The sequence below is a fragment of the Magnolia sinica genome, chromosome 1, assembly GCF_029962835.1.
Source record: "Magnolia sinica isolate HGM2019 chromosome 1, MsV1, whole genome shotgun sequence".
Lineage (NCBI taxonomy): Eukaryota > Viridiplantae > Streptophyta > Magnoliopsida > Magnoliales > Magnoliaceae > Magnolia > Magnolia sinica.
Genome location: NC_080573.1, coordinates 133,302,381 through 133,320,253, shown reverse-complemented (window position 1 = coordinate 133,320,253; position 17,873 = coordinate 133,302,381). Strand labels below are relative to the sequence as shown.

At 39.9% G+C, this 17,873-nt stretch overlaps 1 protein-coding gene across 3 annotated transcripts; it reads right to left on the bottom strand.

Moving 5' to 3' along the window:
• Positions 1-317: 317 nt before the first annotated feature.
• LOC131218514 (probable mitochondrial-processing peptidase subunit beta, mitochondrial) lies at positions 318-7,239 on the bottom strand. Of its 3 annotated transcripts, none has more exons than XM_058213087.1 (9): positions 6,490-7,239; positions 6,232-6,396; positions 5,993-6,130; positions 5,713-5,864; positions 5,248-5,356; positions 4,768-4,866; positions 1,798-1,863; positions 1,504-1,611; positions 318-713 (listed from the first exon to the last, which is right to left on the bottom strand). In XM_058213087.1, exons 1-9 carry the CDS (start codon positions 7,063-7,065, stop codon positions 633-635), a joined length of 1,494 nt encoding a protein of 497 aa, XP_058069070.1. In that variant the 5' UTR covers positions 7,066-7,239; the 3' UTR covers positions 318-632. The 3 variants fall into 3 exon arrangements, with proteins under 3 accessions (XP_058069070.1, XP_058069088.1, XP_058069079.1); XM_058213105.1 differs by having other exon boundaries at positions 6,232-6,400; positions 6,490-6,788; XM_058213096.1 differs by lacking the exon at positions 5,993-6,130.
• Positions 7,240-17,873: the final 10,634 nt, after the last annotated feature.

Sequence of the window (17,873 nt, the reverse complement as noted above, 5' to 3'; positions counted from 1 at the left end):
ATCGTTTGCAAGTCCCCAATTTGCAGCAGATGCATTCTTCCCGGATCACGAGCGAGATGACAATGGTTCTTATACCAGTTGCAATTTGGAGCCACAGCCATACTTGTCCCACTCGTGATTTGGAGCAGAAAAGGCAAGCAGTCAGGGGAGCCCCTAACAAAGTTCTCATTTCAAGCTGCACTCCAAACACATGTCACACTGGTGAGAAGGGTCAGGCTCCCAGCAACATCATACATGTAGGCTGTAGCAGATGCATCCGGCGAGCTAGACTGCCCATCCACTCGCCCTGATCATGGATTGGCCATTGTCCAAAAAAATTGCACAAGTAGGTGCACTCCTGACCACCCACATCATGGGGATTTTTCCCATCCCATGAAGGCATAATGATCTGATACAGTTTCTTCAACTAGCATAAATAGATTGCTTGTGGACATAAACAGTAACAGACCAAAAGGCCCAAACCAGTCTCGCTTCATAAACTCCCCGAATAGTTTACGTAGGCTAAGCCGCTAAGGTTTTAGCATACACCATTAGATTCAATCAACTCACTAACGAAATGATGCTTCAAGAGCTCGGTTATCATCCGTAGTAGCTTCATAGCTTGGCATCCAAGTAGGGTTATATCTCTGCCTCTATTGCATACATGTCTGAGAGCGAAACCGATTGTAATCAGGCAACTGATGAATTGGTCCCATTGCTGCAATTGCAACATCCTGAAAAAAGAAACACAGTTGGATGGAGTAAAACTTCTGGATTAGAACACAGTAATGCAATGTGAAAAATGATCACAGCCTGCCAGATTACATAATTTGCTTGTGTGGGTCCATTTGGTTGGAAAATAAAACAAAGAAAAGGGGACCCACATGGGAAATGATGCGGACACACCCATGTATCAAGTGAGTCCTGACCAAACACAAGTAGGTCCAATGCATGCGGCAATTAGGGCTGCAACTACCCAACCCAGGTTCGGATCGAGTTGGGTTGGGTAGTCAAGATCCTCGGGTCAGGTATGGGTTGGAAAATGCTAACTGATTTGAAACCGGATTGGGTTCAGGTTGAGCAAATTCAGGTCGGGTAAGGTCAGGTTCGGAACGATCTCATGCATTATGGTTGGGTTGGGTCGAGTGCAGAGGAATGTAGGCTGGGCACCTTGGGTTGGAATTCGGGTCGGGGTTAGGTCCTCTTGAGTCAGGTCAGGCTCGGGTTGACCCTCAACCTGGCCTGACCCGCCTGAGATGCACCCCTAGCAGCAATGAGAGACCATACACTAACAAATCAATCCATGAAGGTTGGTGCAGACTGACGTAGGATGAGGATGAACCAGCAAGTTGATTTTACACAGGCCTCCGATTAATACTTGACAGATGGAGATCATATTCTTTCTTACTTCTTTTTTTTCCTTTTTGAGGGTGATTAAGATCATAAACTTTTGACCTTGCTATGAGTGTTTTGCCAATTCAAGAAAGAAAAAAAGGAAGGAAATGCATTCTCAAAAGTCCTTGCCTTATTTATTATGAACTCCTTTGCTGTCTCCTTAATTGTAGCTGCATCAACAGCATCTATACGTGCAAACAACTCTAAGAATGGGACTATCCTCCCATGTTTCAGCATCTGGAAACGAGTGACAGGTATCTTGTTATGTAGTACAGCCAGAGACTGCAAACTTAGCGCGGCAAACCTTCTAATTTACAAGTTACATATGCTCAGACAGAGATTTTCCAAACTTAGAAGTTACATGATGGGGAATGAATCTGGAAAAAATCAAAAGTGAAGTACTTCAATAATTTCACAGTTTACCTGTCGTCCATTGTTTTCGGCAACAGCACTGGTTCCATCAATACGAAGCAGAAGCACAGACTTCAACTATACAAGAGAGGATTTTTAAGAAAGTAGTGCATAATCTTGTCAGTTAAGTTACAATCAAACAGAACAAAAGGGTGGAAACACTGAGAAATGCAGAGATCCCAACTGAAATAATGCAGGCAACAGCCTTCCACCATTACAATTTCAGATTTCCATGTCCCCGAGTAAAGGAAATTTCTAATTAGATACAAGTAACAATCAACGGAAATGAGAGAGCAAGCAATCTGTCCTAGTAATGATCAAAAGAGGATCCTCTCCAATTTGCAAGGGTACTTCTGGGCGTGTTCCCAATATCGAAGGTGGAAAGAATGCCCTACATCCAAATCACAGTAGACACAGGAATGGGGTCTTCCCATTCTCATATTTTTTGTGAGTTGTGACTGAGAAAGTTGAACAAACAGAAGCTCGCACAAAGCCCTTTGGTTTTCCACACCACCACAAACATCAGGAATGTTAAGGCCCGACAACCATGATATGGCGGTAAACCCAAGGTCCGAAGCAAAGCCAAAAAGTAGAGATCTAAAATCTAACAATTATGTGTCTGTCTTGAATCTCTGAGATTGAACAAATGTGCACGTTTGTGCATCCTTCTTTAATATTTTGAGATTTGTGCAGGCATACAAGCCTGTGTCCGCACATTCATAAATTGTGTGTGAGTGTGCACGGGTGCACATGGGTGGTGCATGGGTGTGCACGTGTAGCTGCAGGTGTGTGTGCGTATTTGTGTGGGTATTCATCAGAGCATGCATGTGGTTGTACGTGTGTGCATCTGTGTGACTGCATGTGTGTGGCTCTGCGTGTGTGTGTGTATGCGTCTGTGCGTGACTGCATGCGTCTGTGAGAATGGGGACTGCACGCATCTGTGAGAATGCATGTCTGCATGTGTGTTTGGGTGTGGGCGTGCGTGATTTCGTGCATGTGCGGAGCTGCACATTTGTGTGTGCGCACGTGGCATGACCACTGATTTTGCCAACAAAGATAATCCTTGGCATCCTTGCAACTAATGGATCCTATACAAATGATGGGGCAAGGAAACAACTAATGCGTAGTTCAGAATGAAAAGGACAGATTCTCCCCCTTCAAGGAATGTGAAAGTTTGAAATGACTGGAATATAAGTTTCTTGATTCTGAATATGACTTGTACTATACTTAGGGTTGAAGAATTTAATGTTAAATAGGGAAGAAATGGCATATACTGAAGCCTTTCATGGTCTTTAATCGCCAACAGAAGTTCCTAGGCTAATTGCCCAAAAATATAAATGATGACGCACTTACATATTCCCTTCCATACGTATCAGAGGAGGAGGCGGGCCACACCGATTTCCCTGTGGCTAGGCGAGTATCCGTGATCGTGTTGAAGACCCCATGTGCATGTGCGAGCATCTGGAAGACCCCACACTGGGAAGATGCACATGGGTTGCTTTATGGAGTGATCCCGACTATTGGATCGAAGGGACGTGACGATCGGGCCGTTGGATCACATGATCGGGCCATTGATCGTGGATCGTCCACACTAATTTTTCTCAGCTTTTATCAGTTTATAGGATTTAGTTCTGTCTATATTATGTTTGGACGCTATTATGAGTGATTTTAGTTGATTTTAGTTAGCCTATGGCTATTTTCATCAAAAATCACAAAACAGGGTGTTTATTGTAATTTTTGAACTTTCTTGAAGCTATAAAAGAGGATGGGCGTGTAACTCTCTTCCTCATTGGATTTCGTGATTTTTAAATTTTAAAAATAACAATAATAATAATAATAATAATAATAATAATAATAATAATAAAGACAAAAGCTCTTCTTTCTTCTTCCATCTTCATGAGATTTGAAGATACTTCCATGCGATTTGGAAAGGAGATTGGTGCGAGGCTAATCTTCATCCTATCCCCACACCATCTTCTCTCCTCCTCCATCAAGGCATTTTCTTCAAATTCTCTCATCTTAAGCCTTCATCCTTTCATAAACTCATATTTCATTTACCTATCCACAATCTTAAACCCTAATCGACCTAACTCGTCCATCCCACGCCACACGTGTGACAGTACGACCACACATGTGAATCCTTTGGGTTAGTTGTACAACCACACCTTGCCCCTTTTGGTTTTCCATCATCCTTATATCAAAACCCCTTTCTTTCATTCCTAAAACCCTAACCCTAAACCTAAAATCCCTAATTTTTCTACTTTCCCAAATTACCCAAGCCCTAATTTTTACCCTAGGTTGTATTAGGTCTTCTACTTTGAAATAGACTATATCATATGCTAATTGGATGTCCCTACATCCATTAGATTCTAGTTTCCTTTTATTTAATGATCTTGTGTGATGATGTTCGTAACTTCGCCTAGGATCATGCATGATGTTCTTTTCATTTTCATGGGATTCATGATGATTATGGCAATACTTGTATTTATTTGTTAATTGTTTTAATCCTGCGACTTGATCACACATGTTATTTGGTTCATGCATCGGTCATATGTCAATAAAACTCTCGCTTAATGATTTTTGTAACACTTGCTTAATGAAGTTTTCAACAATATGAAATGGCAATAATGAGATGGCATTGAGCTGATCATAAGAACATAAAAGTTGAACCAATAAATTCTCTCTTGGAATTTATAAGGTTCGCAGGAGACTTCACTTTTCTCGTAAAAGTGGATAAAAGAATAGGGAAAACAAATATATAGGACTGAACCACCCATATCTAAAACTCCTGAAACATGAATGCCGACAAAGAACTGAGTGAGACTTTATCTATAATCAGAGTTACAGCCCGATAATCATTCCGACTTGACAAGTTGATCTCAAAACCCATGATGACGATGTAATACAGTCAGAATACACAACTGACATAGAACCAAAAAGAAAATAACTTCTCCAATGCATTCGAAATGCTTTACTGCATACCTGATTTCGAGCACGCATCACTTCTGCTTCTGAAATTTGATGTGCCATCCTCCTTAACTCTTGCATTATTGCCAGTGACAAACTGGGCAAGCAATCAGGCTGCATCCAACATTGTTTTGGTATGAGAGGCAAAATAAAGGAGAGTAACAACTTACTAGAAATAAATTGTACAAGAACCTTCAAGTCCATGAATTAAGAGATGTTTAGAAGGTAAAATAGTACATATATAAAATAAAATGGTTTGTGCAGGTAGCATGAAAGCGGGGAATTTTTTTCATCTCTTTTATTTTGGTCAGCTGAAGATCAAGCGAAGACTTTATCCATATGCCTGCCTATAAGATGTCCATGTCACCTAAACTTAGCACCCAACAGAGGCAAATGGCAGGCGGTCTCTTTCATATGCCATAGTCTATAGGTTTGCATGTGGATAAAGAGACCCTTCTATAGATTAATTCTGATCAAACCATGCAAGGGCAATACCATGGCAGTGGAATAGATGCCAAATAATCCCGTATCACGATAGTTTGTATTGAAAGCCATTATACTCTCAGCCAAGTCATCCGTGCTGACTCTATGGGCAAGCTCTGACCTGATCATTTTCAAGGACAACATCAGTCAAAATTGTAGGATGGCATAACTGAAATACCTAATAACCAAAAGCATGTGGGATTCATATTTTATCAGAACAGAGATTTATAGATAATAAAATGGGGATGAGGACAACAACCTTGCACTCTTAGGATGGGCTTGCATCCCACATATAGAAGCAAGGCAGCTTAACACCCCTACTTGCTAAACTATAGACCCAAGAAGAAACCTACCAAGAATGTGCGGAATGCCAACAACACCTAAAGTGCCTAAACCATCTAAAACATGTAGCAGTCGAGAAATGTGTTTGTGATTCTCCACAGGATAAGCAGTCACCCAAACGAAGTAAAAGCTCACCCTGAATAATTGCCTACACCAACATTTTTGTTCCAAGACCCCAACAGGCTTTGCAACACCATCACAGGGATAGAGTTCGGATCAGCCCATCCAGATCCCTTGAAAGCTATTGCAAGATGGGCAATAGGCAAGTCATTGTTCACCACTCGAACCTACAAACATCGAAATCCAATATCAATTTGATGGAATGATACGAAAATTAATGATTACACAGGAAGAGATAATCCTGATATCAGACAAACAGAAGAATAAAAACAAAAGAAAGTAAATAAAATATGACCTCCGAACCAGTGAATATAGCTGGGTATTTATCAACGAAATAAGTGACAGTAGTTGGACGTCTATCAAGCCGGTTAAACTTCCAACAAACTTGATTAAGAAATTCTTTATGTTTAACCGCACCAGCAGCAGATACAACCTGATTTGAAATATATTTAATACTTTAATAGTTAAATAGCACTTTTTTTTAAATTTTAAAGACATCAAGGAAACCGTTGGAGTTTCAAATATTTGATTTACCGTTCTACGTCCAGTATAATGTGTGGAAATGTATCGAAATAAATCCTTCTCTGAGATCTTCTGGATGTTTTCTCGTGGCCCTAAGATTGTGTTCCCCAGCGGATTATTTCGGAAGGCTGCTGAATGCAAGTGATCGAAGATCACTTCTTCGGCCTTCCCTTGCACCTGTCTAATTGATGAACTTATGAGCCCATGAAAAGGAAAGAAGATAACTTTTGAAAAAGAAAGGGAGAAAGAAAAGGAGAAATGAGGGCGTACTTCTTCCATCTCTCGGAGGATGACGCCACGTTCATGCATAATAGCATTTTCAGAGAACTCTGAATTTTGAAAAACGTCAGCAAGGATGTCAACAGCAATGGGGACATCGTCACGGAGGACATTGACATAGAAGGCAGTTTGTTCACGAGAAGTGTAGGCATTGAGGCGCGCACCCATGTTCTCAATCTCCTCCTCAAGGGCACAGGCAGAGCGGCGAGGAGTGCCCTTGAAGATCATGTGCTCAAGGAAGTGGGCAGTGCCATTGGTCTGTGGGGTCTCAAAGCGGCTGCCAGCTTCAATCCAAACACCAACAGAGGCTGTTTGCACAGCGGATGTTGGGGACGATTGGGTGACAACACGAAGGTCATTGTAGAGCTCGGATATGCGAGTTTGTGGGAAACGAAGGGTGCGAGAATGATCAGATAGTTTGGGTTCGGGGGAGCTGTGGAGAAGGAACCGACGTTCTCCTGTTACTTCTTCAGATGGCTGTGGATGGGTAGAGATAGAAAGGGGTCTAATTCCAATGTAGGACGAGAGAGCTTTAATTTTTCTGGTGATTCGAGATGACAATGCCATGAAAGATGCTTGATTTCTTGGATCGTGGTTTTGTCCTTTTATTTGGCTTGCTGTCAGGGACAAGGTATGCTAGAGTTCACTGGGGCTCGGCTGAAAAAGAAGATCATGTGAGCAGCCAATTTATTTGGTTCTGAAGATGTTGTAAAATGTCTTCGCGCTTTGCTTTTGCTCAGGCTGCAACAAAAACAGGAAGGGTTCGTCAGCTTTCAAATTTCAAGTGGGGGTCCATTTACAAAATGAAAACATCCTCTTAGGTCACAAACAATGTAAACTAGAAATTGGCTCGTTGAGCTTGATGTTTGCCTTTTTATTATATGCTTGGCTGCTGCAAATTATGACATAGCATCCCCATAAGCTCTTCCACTGGTGCTCAGATTGATGCCAGCAGCAACAATAAAAGTTACTCTTTCATTTAGAAGGATTTAGTTGTGGTTCATATTCAGTATAAGGCAGATTAGTTTCTTTTTTATCATTAGCAGAAACTTTTGTAGAATGAGGAAGCAAATGCAACTATCCATCTAGACAATGAATATTGCCTCCTGATATAATAAATAAATAAACACAGATCCAGTGACACCTTCTTTTGCTAACATGTTCACTAGGCATTGGCATCCCTTGGCACTTGCCCAAATGAGATCAACTAAGAAGAAATGCAAGCCTTGAAACAAATTAGAGTGATTTAGAGTGTCTTAACGGTGTGGGTCTTATCTATCATCCTGTCTCTAACTACAAAAGATTTTCATATGTATGACATTTGAGTGGAAAATTTTCTGACAAACAGCATTAGAGTAGTTTGAACATGTAGATAGGAGAAGGACGTATTTTTTGAAGATGGTGGCACCAACTCCTCGATCAACTTGGCAAATAAGAGGAATGGTCTTTGGTGAAGAAAAGTAGATAGGAGAAGGATGATATTGAGATCAACACATCAATGATGGTCTTTGGTGAAGAAAAGTAGCATTCGGAAATTTCAAATTTTAAAGGTCACTAGATATATCATCACTAACAAAGATAAAGATAAAGAAATATGGCGGAAGAGAACCCAAATATATCATCACTAAAGAAGATAAAGAAAAAGAAATGTGGCGGAAGAGAAGAAGAAGAAGAAGAAGATGGTGATGATAATGATGATGATGATGATTTTTGAATGAAGATGATGATGACGATGATGACGATGATGAAACGTTACGGGCATGTTTGGATTCATGAGAAGCATGAGAAAGGAAATAGTGTTTCTTGGGAAACTTTATTTCCAAGAAATTGTGGGAAAGGGAATGACAATATTGTTTTCGTTGGTTGTTTTTTTTAAAAAATTTCGTAGAAATTTAGAATCTATTTTCAAGTTTGTTGTTAGGCAAAAGAAAAACTTTTCTTTAAAAGATTTTAGGTAGTCACTAGCATGTGCTAGATTAGCAAATGTGGCACATGTGGCGCATGTGGGATGCTTAGAGATGGATAGTGGCATGTGGCATACACGGCATAAGTGGGCGCTTGAAGCTAAATTATGGCACACGTGGTACATGTGAGGTGCTTGAAGTTGTACGGTGGCACATGTGGCATAAGAGATGCATTGGCACATTTGACATGTGGGTACTAAGGCTAGATGATGACACGTGTGCACATTGGCACCATTGGCATAAGGTATATTTGGATAATTGAAGATGGACAATGGCACGTGTGGTACATTGGTGCATGTGGGGTGCTTTGCACATGTGGAGCACAAGTAAGATGAACAGGGGTACATGTGGCACAATATCACATGTGGGCCGCAAGAGAAGACGGATGGTAACATATGTGGCAAATTAGCACATTGGGGGCTCTTAACACATGTGTGCCATAAGATTAGATGGATGGTGGCACATGTGGCATAGTGGCAAGTGTGAGGTATGACTGAAGATGGACAATGTCTCATTTGGCACATGTGAGGCGATTGAATATGGATAGTAGCACATTTGGGCTTTAACCCTTGAGAAACCCATTTTCCTTCCACCGCGGAAAAATGCATTTCTTAGGGGTAGAGGTGGGATTTATTTTCCTACAAAGATAGAAAGTAGGAAACGGTATTTCCCACAATTTCCCATAAGGCTTACCAAACAACGGAAAGTGAGTTTCATGGGAAACATTTTCATTTCCCATACTTTCCATGAATCCAAACAGGCCCTAACTAGAAATTTTCTCGCCTAGCCTGATAACCAAGAACCCAAAAAGATAAGTAGGTGAAGAAGAAGAAACCTTAACTAGAAAATTCTCACCCAGACTAATAACCAAGAACCCATAAAGGCAAATAGGTGACTAAGAAGAAACTTTAACTACAAAATTCAAACCCTGGCTGATAACCAAGAACCTAGAAAGATAAGTAGGTTGGTCGAATCAACCCAAAGAGTTATTGGAACCAACACAATGATAAACAGGCATTAATATGAGTTTGGACCTCTCAGGTTGGATCTGCATCCGAAAACTGCCCTAATTAGTAAACTAGTTGAGTCTAAACCACTTGAAGTCAACCTAACCAGAACACACCTTGGACCCAACTTTGAAATCGGAGAAATGTTGAGCACTGTGAGTTATGGTGCTCCTAGTTGCATTGGGACATTTGGACAATCCAATAAATTGATCTAAACTGTTCATTAGGTCAAAGCACATTTCACTGGCCACCAACAAACATCTTGCCGATCTAAAAATATGAACCATTTGATGAATGGACTTTAATGTGCACAATCAAGATAATTCATGCAAAAAATATGTTCAATCAACAATTTGATCCATCCATTTATTGGGGCATATCATGGATTGTTTCTTCTTTTTTCTTTTCTTTCTTTTTTTCTTTTTTGAGATGCTTCCTATCATGGATTGCCTATGATGCTAAAGAAACGCTAGGCAATGGTAACCATCCCATCCATGGCTTCAAAAATGGATGGCTGTAGAAAATAAGTCCAAGTCAAAGATGGATTGGATCATCCAATTGGTATAATTTTCTACAGTAGCCTACAAAATATGTTTGGACCTAATGGATAGTTCAAATCGATTGAATGGACAGTCCAAGTGAACCGATGCAACTAGGAGGACTATAACTTATGGTGCTCTGAGAGCACTGGAGCATTTCCCTTGAAATTGGTTATTTGGACCCCCAAAAATGCACCCTGCCCATTAAATTCCTTTAAGGAAATTAAGGTTATTAACAAAAACCTAAACATCTACCTAAAGAAAACATGTGGTAGGGTGCTTAATGGGAAGTCTATATTGAGTGGGGACGACATTAGGCAAACCCAGCTCAGATAGGACGCGTGGGCAAATGGGCCAGGTGTGGATCATCGATACAAACCCAAGCTTGACCTATTTCGACCCAGCTCATATATCAGTGGTCAAGTTCAAGGCTAACACCTGACCCCATAATTAAACAGGTTGTATCTAGATTCTCAAACTCCCTTGACCCAACCCCACTACTCCATGCCTAAAGATAAGGTTAAAAGGGTCAGGCCAAGCTGGGCAGCCTATGGGATCTATCAACCATAGTTCCAAAAACTTGAAAACTCAACTCGAGTCCATGTCTAGCTGGGTCGGGTCAACTTGAAGGCTTGGTCGAGTTTTTAATTGACTCGACTAAACATTGCAGTAATGGAATTTTTATTATTAAATGCATTTAAAACTGTTGAAAACCGATCAAATAATTAAAATATCAAGAGTCAAGACAATACACTATTTCACATGGTAGTGAAGTGGTCGCACTCGCACCTCTCTCTTTTACAGATGAGGTTCACTCTTCGAATCCCTCACAAAGCAATTGTTAGTTTTTAAAACAAAACCAAGCTGACTGGGCTAGTGACTTGGTTGAGTCATGCCGAGTTGTAACAAGTCGGCCGAGTTGTTAAGCCAACTCAACGAGTCTTGTCGAGACCCAACCGAGTCAGAACACTCGGTAATCCATGAGACTCAGCTCAAAATCCCACCAAATCAAGTCGACTCAGCAGAGTTTCAAGTTTACTCATTGAGCTTTAGAACTATGCTATAGATTGACAAAGGCTCGGCCCAGATCCCTTGAGGCTCAATATGAACCCAGCCCAAAGCAAACCGAGCCACCGTAGTTCCCTCTTGGGGTACAAGACATTCTGTGTCAAAAAGAGGCATTTGCTAGGCTGCTGGGCCTGAGAGTCTCCCCTAGCATACACAGCACCTGGGTGTCTCCCCAGCATGCACTTGGCATGTGCCTCAAATCAGAACCGCCCAAATAGGGGACCCAATGGGTCGTATCCTGAAAATCATATTGATGAGCCAGGCCTCAAACTAATGGACATACGCTCACTGAATTTGCACGGCTTACTGCTTGTCATTTTCACGGTCCATTAGATGTCCACCAATCCACCAGTTAGGATCCTACTTACAATCTGATTTTTGGTGAACAGCCATCAACAATGGTTCTTACAATTTGGGCGGTTCAGATGTGAGGTACATACTTCACATATAGCAGTGGAGGTGCCCTTAGGGTGCAGTGCCCGGCACCCTAGCAAAACCCAGAGAATAGCTTTTGTGGGAGGCAACACAATGCAAGCATGAACTTGCCAAACACAGCAATGTTTATCAAGTGGGTCTCACTAGTTGGGCGGTTCAAATTTGAGGCAAATGCCTCACCAACAGTAGCGGAGGTGCTCTTATGGTGCAGGGCCCAGCTGCCTAGCAAACCCAAAAGAACAAAGAACAGCGCTTGTGAGAAGCATATGTATGTGCACATCGCAGTAATGAACTTGCAAATACAAAAAAAAAAACAGATATAGAGAATAGAAGGGCCTATTTGGATGCCTGTAAGTTGGGTAAGATGTAAGTGACTTACAAGGAAGTCGCTTACAGGTGGTGTTTGGGGGAGGAAATTCACCTGTAAGTGACTTACAACCTGTAACTCACTTACAGGCAAATCTTCCAGGAAACTGCAGGGGTCTGGGGGTGAGAAGTCACTTCCCTGTAAGTGACTTACAGGCCCAACGTTTGGATTTTTGAAAAGAGGGAAAGGAGAAGAAATGCACCAACAGCCTACCTGCAATCAGCTCCGATCTCTCTCTCTCTCTCTCTCTCTCTCTCTCTCTCTGCAATCAGCTCCAATCTCTCCGTCTCTGCAATCGTCTATCTCTCTCTCCGTCTCTGCAATCATCTCTCTCTCTTTCTCTACAGTTGTCGTGCGCCTCTCTCCGGTTGTTAGGGTTACAAGCTTCTTTTTTTCTTGCGTTTGAATCCGCCCAATTCGGTGAGGCTGTGACAGTGGGGCCCACCTTATGTATTGATATATCCACACTGTCCATCAATTATGCATTCTCGTTTTAGGGCCTAGGCCAAAAAATAGGCAATTCTAGATCTCAGGTGGGTCACATCACAGGAAACAGTGATGATTGGATGTCCGCCGTTAAAGGCTACACAGGGCCAATCGTTATGTTTATTTGTCATCCAACCTGTTGATAAGGTCACACATACATAAATAAAAAATAAAGGAAAACATAAATATAAGCTTGATCTAACTCTTTTGCGGCCCATAAAAAACTATAGTGGTGGGTGTGGCTCGTCTAAGATTTGGATTTATTTATTTATTTCGAGTGGGGTAATGATAATAAACTGATGAAACATACCATCAAGGCGGGTCCCATGGTCCAGTCTATCACGGTGGACCATTGCTCTTATATTTTTTATTTTTATCATTTAACTATTGCCCATTAAGAAGGACCATTTTTATTTCATTAAACCATCTTGTATGTGGTCCCAAAAGTTATACAATGATCAGGCTCTATTAAAGCTTTCAAGATTGGCATTGAGTGAGAAGAGCCAGAGTTGCTTCCAACAATTTGAATTATATACGATCCAACTCTATAAATGAGTTGTTATCAAGATTTGCTTCTGGAGTTCTTGCTGATCTAAATGTCTTCAATGACCTTAAAAGAATCCATAGTCTCTTTGTGGGGTGTTTCTTTAGCATGTTGCACTATATTCTTATAGTCATTCTTCTTGCTGTAAATCCAGTAAAGAACCCAATCATCTTCCTACAACAAAAAGATTTCTTAACGAGCCCAATTAAAATTTTCCCATAATTTCTTACCAATTCTTATATTAAGTTATTGCTTTATATTATAGGTATTTTGAATCAGTGAGCTCACTTTTATAGCTAACTTGATGATTGTTTTAGCTTAAGAATTAGTTTAAATATTTATCTAGATAGGCCTAACAAAATTGTATATTTGGTGCCAAGTTTTTTAAATGTAATCATAACATATTGGAATGATTCCCTACGCTAAACTTGATTTGATGTGAATATAAAGCTTCTTACCTGTAACTTACAGGTTACACAAACACAAAAACCAATTTACATGTGAGTAACTTACAACCTACCTCCAAATAGGATTGCCTGTAAGTGACTTTCACATGTAAGTGACTTACCTGTAAGTCACCTACAACTTAAAGAACTTATAGGCATCCAAACAGGCCCTAAGTCTTGTGAGAGGCAAACGTACGAGCACATTGCAGTAATGAACTTCGCAAACACAACAACAGTTATAGAGCATATATGAAGTAACCGTCACTACCACTTAGAAACAAAGAACAAACTACCTTAAAGACGCATTTACGCAAACAGGTGGCAGGCAGAAACTACTCGAGCAATAGTCCCTAAGTCTTGTGAGAGGCATACGTACGAGCACATTGCAGTAATGAACTTCGCAAACACAACAACAGTTATAGAGCATATATGAAGTAACCGTCACTACCACTTAGAACCAAAGAACAAACTACCTTAAAGACGCATTTACGCAAACAGGTGGCAGGCAGAAACTACTCAAGCAATAGTCCCTGATTACGGAAACGAATATGAAAAATAAATATAAAAAATATTGGTAAAAGAGATTAAAGATAAAGCAGTGATTGCTGGCCTGCCTTCGAAAATAAAGAAGAACAGGGCCTGCTGTTTTTCTTGTATGAGCTGCAAAAATATCCGTCCTTTTAATAAGGGTGTCTCGCGAGAGTTTTCAGAGGTATTTCTACGAGAAGATGCGGTAGAACTGGAAGTCTGGAATACCCGAAATGATGTACAGGCCGTCTCTCTGCCGTACATGGTAGGGTGAGGCATCAATCAGAGCCGTCCATCTACTGATATCTACCTTGAATGGCTTATTTGCCCTAACCGAGGAAGCGGATTGGCTAGTGTACCACACACCAGCTATATAGTTGGTGTATTGACGTCAGCAAGTTCCGTGGGTCCCATAATGACGTATGTGCTATATCCAAACCGTCCATCCATTTGGCTAGCTCGTCTTAAGGCTTGAGCTGAAAAATAAGACAGATTTAACGATCAATCGGACCACACTGCAAAAAGCAGTGGGGATTGAACGTCTACCATTGAAATCCTTTCCGTTCCGAGTCCCAGAAGTTTCGGATCAATATGAAATTTGTTTAACAGATTGGATGAAAAATAAAGGTTATGGTGAGCCTTACAAAGTTTTTAACCGTGAAAGTTATTATCCTCGTCGCAATTTTTGATGTAGTCCATTTAAGCTCCGGATATGATTCATTTTTTGTCTAATACTCTAAAATGTCTCAAAAAAATGTATAAGCGGTGCAAATATAATAAATACATCATTGTGGGCTCAGGTAACTTCGATCTTCTTTGAACCGTTCCCACGACTGCAAGAGCGCCCGCGCTCATCTTCACACGACACTTATCTTTGGTACACTAGCCCTAACCCAACCGAAAAAGGATTTGCTGGTGTACCATGGCTAGTGTCAGGTGTGTTGACGTCACCGAGTCCTGTAAGTCCCATCACGAGGTATGTGTTATACCCAGGCTGTTTGTTCATTTGGCAAGCTTGTAGTATAGCTGGAACCGAAAAATAAGACAATCTAGAGATCGACTGGACCACACTCTAAAAAGCAGTGGAGATTGACCTTCTAACATTGAAACCTTTTTCTAGTCACACAATTTTTAGATTAATATAATATTTATTTTTCCTCTTCATCCCGGAATATGTGACCTTATAAACAGATTGAATGGAAAATAAACATTACATGGGCCCTTTGAATGTTTTAATAGTGAAAATCATTGTCCCACTGCTATTTTTCGGGTTGGCCACTTAAGCTTTAAAGATGACTCATTTTTAGTCTCATTCTCTAAAATGATCTATCCAAATGGATGAACGGTGTTTATACAATATATACATAATCTTTGGGCCCATGTAACTTTGATGTCCTTTCAACCGTTAGGCAGGAAGAGAGTCAGTGCTTGTCTTCCACACGTTCCTCACCAGCCCGGTCAGTGATGTGTGGTACACAAGCCAATTCGTTTCCAACTAGACAGCTCAACCCAGCTATGAGCCAGGCTTGGAGCACTTTGCTAGCATGGCCCATGGTCCGGGCTTGGGCGTTGCATGCATGGCCTGAATCATTTCCAGGTCAGTGGTGGATAAGTCATTTTAGCCCATTGGCGGGCTAGACCAGGCCCAAGCTGGCCCGACCCAACCCAACCCAACTTTATACACGTAAGTGTTATTATTTACAAATGCCATTCAATTCCTTGGCAATTCATTCATGTTGAACGTTGGTTTCATTTTGTTAAAATGTTTTTCTCTTAGTGCATCTGTAGCTCAATTGATCATTAAATAATTTAAGAAAATTCAAGTAAGAAATAAAAAATTTATTAACTTTTGGGTTAGATGAGGTTGGGTCAAGTTGGCCTAGGTTTAACATATCTTTCGCTAGCAGACTTGGCCTTGCTATGCTAAGCCCATGCCAGTCTGTGAGCCTTAGAATTTTAAGTGTTGGGCCTGCCCTAATCAATCTTGTTCCGTGCCAAATCTCATTAACCCCTAAATCAATTTTTGAATAAAAAACAGTTGTACTCCCTCTTAAAATTTCATGCATGCATCCATTGGTTTTTAAATTTTTAAATACCTATATATTTCGGTGGGACGCACTTGATTGATGGATGGATTAGGAACATTCACACCAAAAAAAAGATTTAAAAAAAAGATTTCTTTAATTTTGATCCACTCCAGCTTGGAGCAGAAGAGTGAGGCCCCATCCACTGGGGTGGGTGAGACTCATGAATGTGGGGCTCCCAATGATGTATATGCCTTAAATCCACATTGTCCAAACATTTTAAAACCTCACCTTAGGGTATGATACATATCTAAATCTTGTGTAAACCATGTAACAAGAAACAGTAGTGATTGAATCTCTACTATTAAAAACTTCACAGGGACCGTGCGAAGTGTTTATCTGCCATCCAACTTGTTGATACAGTCACGAGGATCAAGATGAAGAGACCACACACTCATTAACTTGGTTTAAAACTTTTGTGTTCCACATGAAGTTTTTAATGATCATTACTATTGTTTTGTATTATGTTTCATCTAAGATCTAAATGTGCTTCATTTTTTGGATCATGATGTAAAATGAGCTTCCAGTATGGATGACCATGTGCTTGTAGTCATATACATCATGGTAGCCCCATTGACAAGGGTCTCATTGTGAATGCCTCTCCCCAAACACGTGCACGAGCATAGTGATGCCCTCACCTTGTTGACTTTTGTATTGATTTTATTACTATGGAGTAATGTATGCTATTAATTGGGGTGTAAAAATGCATTCAATTCATAGCCTTCATTAGCCAAATGAATTATAAAATTTATGATCGGCTTAGAACCGTAGAATCACTTATGAGTCAGGAAATCTCATAACTCAAGTGACTCGTAGTTAGCCTGCAATCGCAGATTCTGAGTAAGGGCCCTCGGTGACGGAAAATGAAACGTTTAAACACATTTTCCACCTGCACACTGTGCAGTATTTACTTCACGAGATTTACAAATTTTTTTTTTTTATTTAATGGAATTTCAGTACTTTATATTTAGTCCTATTTCGCATAACCCATGTGGGTTGGGCAGACATTTTTTTTTATTTTTTTAAGTCACTCAACCTTACATCATATAGCCAAGTAGCCCCCGGTAGGCAAATAAAGTAAAATACAATGAATAAAATAAAAATACTAACTATCCTTACTTCACAAGATTTAAAATCGACAGGCAAATAAAGTGAAAAATGAAATATAGAAAATAGTGCATGATATGATAGAAAGAAATGTAGATATAATTAATACAATTGAAATGTGTGGAATGGAACGCAAGTAAAATAGAGATGAACGAATTCTTGACTTTTTTTATTCCTTTAATAGACATTTTCATCTCCTTTATTGGGCAACATGTTAGTATGTTGAAAATCTTTAAGATACTTTGGATAGCATCTTCAAGCAAACTTCAACACTTAAACTCTCTTTGTATTTTTTATCTCTCTTTTTACTCTTTATTTTTTCTCATTTCCTTTCACTCCGTTTCTCCATCTCTTTGTTTTAATATCTGCCCCCTTATGTATGTGTTTCCCGAATGCCTTATATAGGCATTGCATCTGCTACCAATGACGCAATGCATTGGGTAGTGTTATGGGCACCTACCATATATACGTTTTAAAATTATATATTATAATATATATAATAATTATAATAATAATAATAAGTAATGATTAAAGTTAGTATATATATAAATATATTTATATTTACATAAAAAAGTTAAAAGACAATTATTACATATATATGTATATATAAACATAATTATTACTGTTTGTTTTTGTTTTTGTTTTTTCCTAACAAATGCTTAAATGCTTATATTTTTTTCCATTATTTGTCCGTTATTTGTAAGTTTTATATTGTTTGAAATATAATCAAATAAACTTTATAACAATACTAGAATCACTTCGATCGAACATCGTTTGATGCGTCAAAGATACATCAATTC